This window comes from Zootoca vivipara, chromosome 1, assembly GCF_965207765.1.
Source record: "Zootoca vivipara chromosome 1, rZooViv2.hap1.1, whole genome shotgun sequence".
Lineage (NCBI taxonomy): Eukaryota > Metazoa > Chordata > Lepidosauria > Squamata > Lacertidae > Zootoca > Zootoca vivipara.
Genome location: NC_142582.1, coordinates 92,649,198 through 92,660,839, shown reverse-complemented (window position 1 = coordinate 92,660,839; position 11,642 = coordinate 92,649,198). Strand labels below are relative to the sequence as shown.

The following is an 11,642-nucleotide window of genomic DNA, read 5'->3' as shown; positions in this document are numbered from 1 at the left end:
ATTAACAGGGATGCTATTTCTGTGAGGGAAAAGGTCAAAGAGGCACACAGTCAGTTCTGATAAGCAGGATAACAGACAAGGCGATTAGGGGCCCTTTTGTGGACCTAGTTCCCTGGGCTGATTTGCAGAAATGTCATGGCTTTTTGCTGCAGGTTAGGTTAAGGTCAGGAGAAAAGGCATTGTGTAGTAGCAAGGATTTTGTCTTTCTGTGACCTGTGCTTGTGAAGGCATTAATGACGTCCCATCTCCTAGCTTTCCAAACTGTCAGCTGCAGTGTGTAGGTGTGTCACACAAATGCTCCCTGTGCTCCTTCAGGGGCTGGAAAGCAATTGCGTATTTAATCTCCTGTTTGTTAGTAAAACTGAATTACTGTGTCACGATTACAAATTGATGCATGTCTAAAAAGGTGTGTCACCAACATGAAAAGTTTGGAAAGCTCTGCTGTACACAGTTTTCATTTGGTAATTATAGTGTGGAAATGCATCTTTTCTTCATGAATGTGATTTCTTTCAATACAAGTTCATTTTTCAAATGGTCTATTACTATACTAAATGATGTTTGGAACAGGTACCACGAAAGGTTTGAGGAAAGCGATCATTCTATATACCACCTGCTGAAATTAAATAAACAGGTGAATGCTAAGGGTGTTTTTATCTACAGAAAAAGCCTGTACCAAACAACTTCTTATAATTATTTTGCTGGTGTGACATGGAAAACTTTTTCAGCTCTTTACTTTCCCACTTCCCTGCCAGTTGGCCTAGTCGTCTGTCGCAGCAGAAATTGAGCACGTGCACTGAAAACAGGTCTTGTCATGCATTCTGTTGCCAGTTTTGTGTACATGTTTTTGGTGAGCTGACTTCTATGAAAGACCTAAAGCTAGTATAGATTAAGTCAATGAGAGGACATGGGCGACTTCCTATCAGAGTTACTGAATTCAGAGGACATAGTTCCCTAGACATGTTTCAAACATCTCTCTGAGGGATATTTTACATTGGACAAAACACTACCTCCATTTCAAGTGTGTGAGATGCACAAGCATTCACGACACTCTGACGCCAATGAGAGCTCTGAATGACACTTATGTTGGATGCTTTCTTGTGTAAAAGGGGTTATGTGTCCCTGAATTAACTTGTGCAATAGTGGGCCTTTCTAATTCAGCAGCTCTCATTATATCCTGCAGTAGACCAACATGGTTTCCAACTCATCTCTCCTCAGTTTACCTCACCAATGCTGAGTCTGTGTACCTACCTCTAGAAGCTATTTTGTATATGTGACCTGAACAAACACCAGCTTTTTACCTATTAAAGTCAGGATTGCCCTTCAGAATTAAAATACTTCTTGTTGGCCTTACTTCAAGTTAACAGCCTTTGTCACATTTCACCTTAGAAGAACTTTGAATATTATATACATCTATAAAAATTGTATCCTAAATTTCCAGCTTACAAAAAAAGTATTCCTACTGGAGTGTGAATTGCTACCGTTGAGCAGAGTTCTGCGTAAACAAAGTCCATTAAAAGGAAATGTCCAGTTCATTGCAGACAAAGCAGGCTAACTCCTGAGACTCCACAGGTCAGGCATCGATAACCGAATTAGTTAGGTTCTGTGGTGCAAAGCAACTTCTTTCAGTAATGGAAAAAAATATGGTCTCAACCACTTGTTTTTAGTTTTCTCAGTTTTTAATGCTCTTCATGAAGAATGCAATTGTGATCTGTTCCCTTCTTAACTTTGGCTCTGTTTCCTTGCGTAGACTCCTCTCTGTCTTTGTTATTCTTACTACATGTTTTCAGCTACTATGTCCAAGGCAAACCCAGCTGATTTTATTTGCTGCTTGGTTGCGAGTGGTGAGTCAGCTGGAGACATTTTGCAGATCACCACCCTACATAGGTAGCTCACGGTTCTGCCATATGAACCTACCTAGTTCATATGAGGGAAGAGACCATGTTTCAGGGAGGTGATTGGGTGAATGTGAACACCTCTGTGGACCACTGGACCCTGAACCATTCATTGCAACAGTAACTTCATTGCATCCTGCAGCCACCACCATTGACACCAGTAGGTTGGCGCCAACCAGCCTCAAGTACTCATTGGGCATGTGTTGGAGGCCAGAGCAAGACAACATTAATTCATCTGTTCTTAGAACAGGGAGAGAGGAAGATTGGGTGTGGGGGAAGGACATTTTTTATTGTTCTTGCAGCCACGCTCCCAGGGTGGAAGCCCAACGCTTTGAAAAAATGTTCCATGTTATACAGGCGTAACACTCAGGTCATCAGATAAGGAGAGACCAGAGTCTCTCTCTCTTGAGGTTTTTTCTGGCTTAAAGGAAAGCTTGCTGTCTCTGTGCAGGCTGGCACTCCTCAAAACTGTGGTTGGCTCCACTGCCAGAGGCAAAGGCCTGCCTGTTTCGCAGCAGAGATCATCGTAAGCGTAGTTCACATTGCCACATGGGAAATTCTGCAGCTTCACCAGTTCAATCCCTCCAATATCGATGTGAGGAGAGTGGTTCTGGCTCGGACATGAAGGTGATGCTCGAGAACTAGGGGGGGAACTGCAGTTCCCATCAAACCCCGAATCTTCCCGCTCTTGCGTTGTGTTGAGTTTCGAGCTGGGTTGGCAAACACCCTCCAGGACCCAGGAACCATAAGTTGGGTTCCAAAGATTTTTGGTTTTATTCTTCAGCTTGTACGCTGGCTGGCTGGCAGACTCCAGTTTCTGGATCTGGGTCCCATTGCTGGAATCACTGGCGGAAGCTGTGCTAGCTCCTCTGGTTATCCAGTTACCAAGGTTCTCCACCAGCAGCTCCTGTGGACACTGCCCATATTTGTTCCCTGAATCATGGTCTTCCAGTGTTATGAAGTTCATCTGCGGGGTAAGGGGAGGATTCCCCAGCAAAGGAACCTTCCCTGTGGAACTGTTTGGAGGCAACATAGTGCTTCCTTCATCCTCTGGTATTGGACTGCATTCAATGGGCAGCTCTGTATTGATCACATCAGGATCCTGAAAGACAAGCAAGGATATTGGACTTCCCAAATACTATCACTTTGATGGATACGGACGCTAACATGCTTACAAGACCAAGCTACACATTACCAACAGATATAGAGGGTGGGATTTGTATCCTGTGAGTGCTTCTGCAATGAAACTTCCACACTCTCCTCCCGCTGTGCATGCCCAACTCCCTCCCCAAATATGCCCCAGAAGGTTGGGGAAACTCCTAGAACAGATTTGGGGAGCACATGGAGGAAAGAGGGAGAACGTATTGTTACACAAGCAGAAATCCTTGCACTGGGTTTGCTTTGTTTTGTTTTTGCAGTGAGATGATCACATAGCACACAGTTGGATAGAACCATCAGGCACTCGGAACATAAACCCTGTGTCAACCTAGTACACTGACTAGCAGGAGCTGTCCAGGATGCCTCCCAGTCCTACTTAGAGATGTGGGGATTGAACCTTCTGGGACGACCTGCTTGCAAGGCAGATGCTCTGCCCATGAAGCTGTATATTAAAACTGGAAAAGCCATTGATTGTGACTAGAGAAATGGTAGTGTGGGTGGTTGACCCCTTTGTTGCCTGCTGCTTCCTCAGTGGTGGAGAGAAATGATCCTTCCCTTTTGGCTGCAGCCACTTGTGGCACTGAATGCTGCTCTGAAAGGCCCCTGAATGTTCAGTAGCACAAGGGGCTGCAGTAGGAAGGGGCCTATTATTACTCACTGGTGGAGCTCAGTGGGCCTGAGGGAACAACAGACTGATCCAGTAATATAATAATAATAATAATAATAATAATAATAATAATAATAATAATTTATTTATACCCCGCCCATCTGGCCAGGCTCCCCCAGCCACTCTGGGCGGCTTCCAACAAAATATTAAAATACAGAAATCCATCAAACATTAAAAGTTTCCCTAAACAGGGCTGCCTTGAGATGCCTTCTAAAGGTCTGGTAATTGTTGTTCTCTTTGACCTCTGGTGGGAGGGCATTCCACAGGGTGGGTGCCACTACCGAGAAGGCCCTCTGCCTGGTTATCTGTAACTTGGCTTCTCGTAGCGAGGGAACCGCCAGAAGGCCCTCGGTGCTGGACCTCAGTGTCCGGGCAGAACGATGGGGGAGGAGATGCTCCTTCAGGTATACTGGACCGAGGCCATTTAGGGCTTTAAAGGTCAGCACCAACACTTTGAATTGTGCTCGGAAACATACTGGGAGCCAATGCAGGTCTTTCAGGACTGGTGTTATGTGGTCTCGGCGGCCGCTCCCAGTCAACAGTCTAGCTGCCGCATTCTGGATTAATTGCAGTTTCTGGGTCACCTTCAAAGGTAGCCCCACATAGAGCGCATTGCAGTAATTCAAGCGGGAGATGACTAGAGCATGCACCACTCTGGTGAGACAGTCTGCGGGCAGGTAGGGTCTCAGCCTGCGTACCAGATGGAGCTGATAGACAGCTGCCCTGGACACAGAATTGACCTGCGCCTCCATGGACAGCTGTGAGTCCAAAATGACTCCCAGGCTGCGCACCTGGTCCTTCAGGGGCACAGTTACCCCATTCAGGACCAGGGAATCCTCCACACCTGACCGCCTCCTGTCCCCCACAAACAGTACTTCTGTCTTGTCGGGATTCAATCTCAATCTGTTAGCCGCCATCCATCCTCCAACCTCCTCCAGGCACTCACATAGGACCTTCACCGCCTTCACTGGTTCTGATTTGAAAGAGCGGTAGAGCTGGGTATCATCCAGTATAAGGCGTTTCCATCTGTTCGGGGGATGGGTGGGCAGGCAGGGGAAACCTGAAAGTTTATAGAAAGTACTCTGGATACCCACCACCACCATGGAATTTCACGAGAATATTCCTGACCTGTGTGCAGTACTTGATCCTTTCCAGAATGGTGGAGAAGTTGGGTCGGTACTCAGGACTATGCTGCCAACACTGCGTCATGATCCGGTAACTTAGAGAAGAATGGCAAAACAAAACCAACATCAGGAAGATGAAGAGGGTAAAAATTACCTAGTCGTTTATTCCCTTTTGCACTTCAAAACCATGACTTGACTTTTGTGGGCCCTTCAGGATTAATGATTCAGGCCACAAGCAGTCCTGTGTCTTCGAGGTGACCCAACTGCAAAAAGCCAGAAATGGGGGAGCGGTGGGCAGTGGGCTCTCTCCTACAATGGGCAAGTTCCCAGCTGGTGGAAGAACATCCGACAACAAGACCATATAATATAATAGACCATTAAAAAAAACTTACTAAAAAAATTAAGAGATGCAAGCAACTTTCACAGCAAATACAGCAAGGAATATTTTTGTTTTCTCTTCCTGGTACCCTCTGAAGAAGTCAGAGAGAGGCAGGTGGTGGCAGAAGGAGAAAGAGATTGGGGAGATAACCTTTAGGTTGTGGATTGGGCAGACAGGCTGCTGATCCAACCTGCCCTTTCAAAGGCATCCCTTGGGCTTTAAAAATCAGGTCTGCAAGTGATGGGTATTTTTGCTCCAGGGAAAAGGCTCCCCAGTCCTGGAGCAGACCGTTCTCACTGGCCTTATTTTGTAAAAATAAAGGCATACTCACACCGGCCCTGGGCAGCTCTTAGGTGGATCCATTCTCCCCCCACTGGTGACAAACTCCAGCACTTCCTGGTTGGTTTTGCAAGGGTAAGGCATATAGCCCAGCGAGAAGATCTCCCAAAGCAGAACTCCAAAGGACCTAGCAGAGAACCAGTGAATGCAATCCATTACCCTCCGGCTGGCACCTTAATAGTTGCAAAGCACATGGCACGATGCTGCCCTTTCCTTTGCTTCTGTGGCCTCTGCCTTGGCAGGTCAGATCATGGCCTTCCTCTCAAAGGAGACTGGAGAATCAGAAATGTTTTGGCAGTAGCTTCTTAGGGTGGGATGCTGTCTGCCTGGTGGTCCCACACTAACAACCCTCCCTGCTTCTCAGTCCTCAGATCAATCACTGCAAGCCTATTGCTGCTGATACGCTCATCCGCACTTCTCCCAAGCCGGAGTTTATGCAAAGGCTACTAGTTAAATACTGTTTCCGCAGCAACAGCCCAGCACTTCCAAATAACGCTGGCCTCGTTGTGAATTCATAGGATCAATTTCAACAGGCATAGCAAGCATCTTCTCTAAAGACCATTGGTCTACCTAACTCAACAGAGGCCTCATTCACACATCACTTTAAACCTCATTCAAACTTCAGTGTGGATTAAAGATGAACAAACAGCATGCTAGTATGCAAGGTGAAATCTCAGTGCTTTTACTCTTCCCCTGTTCCTGCTATTGTCAGAAGCTAAGCCTAGGCTTAGCCTGATGTCTGAGCCCGGGCTTGTGGTTTGTTTCCCCAAAACAAGTGGCAATGCTAAGGCATTTCTTACCAGGTGTCAGTCTTGGAGGTGAATATTCCTTCCAGGAAAGCCTCTGGAGGCATCCACTTGACTGGGAGCATGGCTCTCCCTCCTTTGCGGTAGTAGCTTGCCCTGGCAGGCCAAAGAAAAAGATGGGGAAGGGGAAATTAAAGCCCACAGAAGTAGCTAAGAAATGTAAAGACCTGGGTCTTCCCCACATTCCAGCATATACACCAGAAATGCAGTTTAACACAAACAAATTTGAGTTTCTTTGGAAAGGCGGGAACATACACATTTCTTCTAACTGCATAGATGTAGGAACACAGGGCGATCGCTGTTTGATACTGAGTCAGACCCATTGGTCACCCTCTCTCAGTATTGCCTGCACTGACTGGCAGTGGGATTTCAGGCAGGGAGTGTTTCACAGCCCTACCTGGGGACACCAGGGATTGAACCTCAGGACTATATGCAAGGCCGATGCTCTACCCCCTGAGCTACAGCCTTTCCTGCTTCCCCGCCCCCTTCTGTCACTTGGATGTATTGCTGCTCTTCCTCCCACAATGAAGTGCCTCTGAGATCAAGCTACAGGAGGAGGGTCGCTTCAAGCACTGCTATGACAGTTGTGGGTGAGGCAGTTAAGAACACAAGAACAGCTCTACTGGATCTGGCTAATGGCTCTCCTGCAGTTTCCAGCAGGTGGTATTCAGAAAGATACGGACCATGCTTGATGTCAGACATGCATACATGGCATTGATGGGATGTGATAGGTTTGGCTGCCCAATTGCTTTTATAGCTTACCTGTAGATATCCCGGGCCATTCCGAAGTCGCCAATTTTAGCTACTCGCCCTGGCCCAGTGCAGGTCAGAAGGCAGTTTCTTGCAGCAATATCCCTGTGAAAGGACACACAAGCATGAGGGATTTTGAAGTTCAAGTGCCACCGTAAATACACACTTAAGGAAGCCATTACATAAAGCACTCACTTCTGCAAGGACAGGCCCTCCTGTGCTGCTGGCAAGTTGTTTACATTTTCTTATTCAAATGCCATTTACCATGAATGACTACTACTTGAATGAAAGGGGGTGAGTCCTCTTCCCATTTGAAATGAATTCCCACCTAAAAGCTTTTAGAAAGCTGCAGGAGGACCATGACTGGTGGGACTTCTGGTGCCTGATCAAAAAGGGTCACTTATCTCACCAAGCACCTTTTCGCACTTGAAGCAAAAATGGAACAAGAAACTGACCAACTCTGTTGTTTTTTAAAATGGCAGACTCAGAGATGGAGCTTGTAAGCAGGGAAACCTCTGAGATCTGCCATTTGAAGTGGCTGTTTTGCCACTTCACCCTAAGGCTAGTTCTGGCTTATGACAGATTTGTTAGGTGAGGAGGGTTTCCTGGACTAAATCTGGATACTGCTTCCCCACCCACAGTGAAATCAGCATAGGTCCCTTCACACACTACAGTCTAGTAAGGGCATCTCTTTTATCACACTCATGTCTATCCTTTTTTTAATAGCTACTGAAGTTGGCAACTCTAAATACAGGAGTGCTACTTATACTGTTTTAATACAGCAATAGCCTACTTCATTCATGGGCAAAGCTTGTTATAGATACACCTAGATATTCACGTCCACAAACTCTAAATGCTGTAATTTCAAGGATAAAAGGAAACCAGGAACATATGTTGCAACACTGCCATCTAGTGGGCAAAGACAAGATACACCGCTAGTACAGGAAGGCGGCTTCTCAAGACGAATGTTTAATACCAATGTATGCAGACAGCTTATACAGTACTGAGTCAGACCACTGTTATTCCTAGCCCAGAACTGTTTACTCTGACTGTCTGCGGCTCTTCCATTTCACTGGCTGGGATCTTTTTTACCACCTACTACCTGAACCTTTTAAATGGAGATGCCAAGGATTGAACCTGTGACTTCCAGCATGCATAAAAGTATACTTTATCACTGAGATGTGGTTCATCTTTTAAAAGTTTTCAGAAGTACTGTATAAAGGAAACTTTATACATTTATCTTCTGCTGCTCCAGAGAAGCGGACACGGAGCAAACTACAAGAAAGAAGATTCCACCTAAATATTAGGAAGAACTTCCTGACAGTAAGAGCTGTTCGGCAGTGGAATTTGCTACCAAGGAGTGTGGTGGAGTCTCCTCCTTTGGAGGTCTTTAAGCAGAGGCTTGACAGGCATATGTCAAGAATGCTTTGATGGTGTTTCCTGCTTGGCAGGGGGTTGGACTGGATGGCCCTTGTGGTCTCTTCCAACTCTGATTCTATGATTCTATCTGTTTCCCACTGAACTTCAGTAGAAATCTCACTTGCCTCTTATACGTTTTGTCTTTGAAAATAAAAGGTGGTTCCATTGTTTAACAACATGCAAATTCACACAATTTCCTTTGTTTTCACAAGGAAATGAGACATACCCATGGCTAACACCTGATTCTTCAGTGGAATGAACAGGACTATCTCACCACATAACCAGCAGACATAGCTCATCAGCATGGAATGATCTAGATTGCTAACAATGCACTTAGGGGGAATTAACCATTTGATAAATATGCTGATAATGAGATGGATGGAACTAGGCAAAATGAGGCTTGCCTGGTGTCAGCCTCTGTGACCATCTCTGCCTCTGTCTAAATGGTTTTCAGGAATTCATTCCTTTTTCTACTTGGTATGGAATGAGTTTCAACCTGTTTTAAGGTATTATCTCAAAGACCACACTATGTCATTGTGTCAAAATCAACGTCAAATATGAAAAACAAAGTTTCTGTTTCAGTGAGTGGGTTTCATAGCCCAGCGGGGATTTGAACGCCTAGCGGGTGGTGCTGTGGGTTAAACCACAGCGCCTAGGGCTTGCCAATCAGAAGGTCGGTGGTTCAAATCCCCGCGATGGAGTGAGCTCCCATTGCTCGGTCCCAGCTCCTGCCAACCTAGCAGTTCGAAAGCACCTCAAAGTGCAAGTAGATAAATAGGTACTGATACAGTGGGAAGGTAAACGGCGTTTCCGTGTGCTGCTCTGGTTCACCAGAAGTGACTTAGTCATGCTGGCCACATGACCCCGAAGCTGTATGCTGGCTCCCTCAGCCAATAACGCGAGATGAGTGCCACAACCCCAAAGTCATCCACAACTGGACCTAATGGTCAGGGGTCCCTTTAGCTTTGCTCCCTAGTCTGACAATCTTAACCACTACACCACACTGGCTTCCCTCTGTATAACACATCTATGACTCTTTGGAAAACAAGCCAAGAAATACAGCACATGGGCAATCATTACACAGGTAAGCTTCTCTTACCTATGGATGAAGTGGTTCTCCTCGAGATACTTGCAACCACAAGCAATGTCCCTGGCTATATTCAGCAGGTCCTGCATTGCCAAAGTGGATGGCTGATTCTGCCCATGAGAGAGAGGGAAAACAAAGATTAAATATGGATAAGATATAGAGTGTGAGACATGGGAGCCTGGAAGGTACCAGTTTGAGAGGACTTAAGAGTGTAGTTTTTTTACACTGAACGTTTCTGCTTTATGTCAGTTACACAACAAGGCTTTGGTCCACTCACATGATTAGCAGTGAAGCTTATCTTCCTACCCGCCCCAATAAATCTCTACTTCCTAACAGAATGAACTCCAGGAAGTCTGTAGTGAACAACTGTTTCATTCATGCTCCTTTGTGACCTGGAAATAGTCACTGGGTGGCTGGAGCTGGGCATCACCAGCAAGATCTCCAGAGCAGGGCAAGGGGAGAAGCGAGGGGTTGACTCACCACCCGAGGCCGGTTCTGCCGAAGGAAGCTCTTCATATCTCCACCAGTCATAAGCTCCAACAGGATGAAGCGAGGCAAGGTCTGCAGGCTCACTCCAATACACTGCACAATATTCTGGTGATTGAACTTGCTGAACCATCAGCCACCATGGAAGCATGGAAGAGAGGAAGGGGGGGGGGAATGATTTCAGTGTTAGGCAGTCGCTAAGCTCCTTCACTTAATACCTTCCTAAACTCTTCCAACAGAAATATTGAAATGCACAAATTTCTTAAAGATTAAAAGCTTTCCTAAACAAGGCTGCCTGCAGATGTCCTCTAAAAGTCTGGTGGTTATTTTTCTTTTTGACATCTGGTGGGAGGGCGTTCCACAGGGCGGGTGCCACTACCGAGAAGGCCCTCTGCCTGGTTATCTGTAACTTGGCTTCTCGTAGCGAGGGAACCGCCAGAAGGCCCTCGGTGCTGGACCTCAGTGTCCGGGCAGAACGATGGGAGAGGAGACGCTCCTTCAGGTATACTGGACCGAGGCCGTTTAGGGCTTTAAAGGTCAGCACCAACACTTTGAATTGTGCTCGGAAACGTGTCTTGGAAGCCTCTGCTACATGTTCTTCCATAATTTGAGCACTGGGCTTCTTTCTATACATCAGCTCCTGTCAGAAATCAGTGATGTTTGCAGGGAGAGGATGAGGTAAGAAAGAAACACACCAGAGGGCAGTGAGAGATGTTTAGGGAAGTTTTTAATGACTAAAGTTTTAAAGTATTTTTAATCTTTTGTTGGAAGCTGCCCAGAGTGGCTGGGGAAACCCAGCCAGATGGGCAGGGTATAAAATAATAATAATAATAATAATAATAATAATAATAATAATAATAATAAAAGAGAGGAGGTACCCAAGGGAGGGAGATGGCAAGGTCTTGAACCAGGGAATGTATTGCCACAATCCTGTTTTGGACTTGACTTGTGGTATCTCTGCCAAAAAGGTTAGCACTACCTCTGTCTTAGAGGAATGCATGATGTTATTCAAGCAATAAAATAAAATTTCTTTCAATACCATCTGTGTTTTTCTGGCACCCACAAGACAAGCACTCACAGCAAAACTTCCTTAAGAGGTAAGGCAGGGTGAGATGTGAACTTATGGTTTCCCCATGAGTGGGAGCAGCTAACAAATCAAACAAATGTGAAATTATCTCCAGGCAGATTTTTAAAAAACCGCACAAACAAAATGCATGAGCACTCCTTTGCCCAGCCCTGTCACTCAATGTGTCAGTTTGTGAGAGAGGCAGACAGTTGGCATCTGTTTGATCCTTGTGGCTTGTTGGGGCTGGAGGGTGCGGTGGGCGGGTCAGAGGCACCCTCCCTCAACAGCCTCCAGGGGAGTTTTTATTCCAAACACAGCAATTAAGGTTGATCCGCCTAGCCATAAATAACACAATCCCTCACACTCACTTGGCACTCGGGATGTGTAAAAACCTGCAAGGCTGTTGACTAAGGTGTGTCTTGCTCTTGTAAGTCAAGTGGAACAAAACAAGCTGTAGTCAAGGGGAACA

At 45.9% G+C, this 11,642-nt stretch overlaps 1 protein-coding gene across 3 annotated transcripts in view; it reads right to left on the bottom strand.

The window, feature by feature from the left end:
• Positions 1 to 2,102: 2,102 nt before the first annotated feature.
• The window catches only part of LTK (leukocyte receptor tyrosine kinase), a 94,653-nt gene continuing 85,113 nt past the window's right edge, over positions 2,103 to 11,642 (bottom strand). For all 3 annotated transcript variants that reach the window (XM_088670547.1, XM_035111716.3, XM_088670556.1), the window contains 7 exons: positions 10,102 to 10,231; positions 9,634 to 9,731; positions 7,128 to 7,220; positions 6,360 to 6,461; positions 5,552 to 5,686; positions 4,846 to 4,936; positions 2,103 to 2,994 (listed from right to left, as the gene is read on the bottom strand). In XM_088670547.1, coding sequence (XP_088526673.1) covers positions 2,242 to 2,994; positions 4,846 to 4,936; positions 5,552 to 5,686; positions 6,360 to 6,461; positions 7,128 to 7,220; positions 9,634 to 9,731; positions 10,102 to 10,231 — 1,402 coding nt within the window. In that variant the 3' untranslated portion in view covers positions 2,103 to 2,241. The remainder of the gene's footprint in view (positions 2,995 to 4,845; positions 4,937 to 5,551; positions 5,687 to 6,359; positions 6,462 to 7,127; positions 7,221 to 9,633; positions 9,732 to 10,101; positions 10,232 to 11,642) is intronic.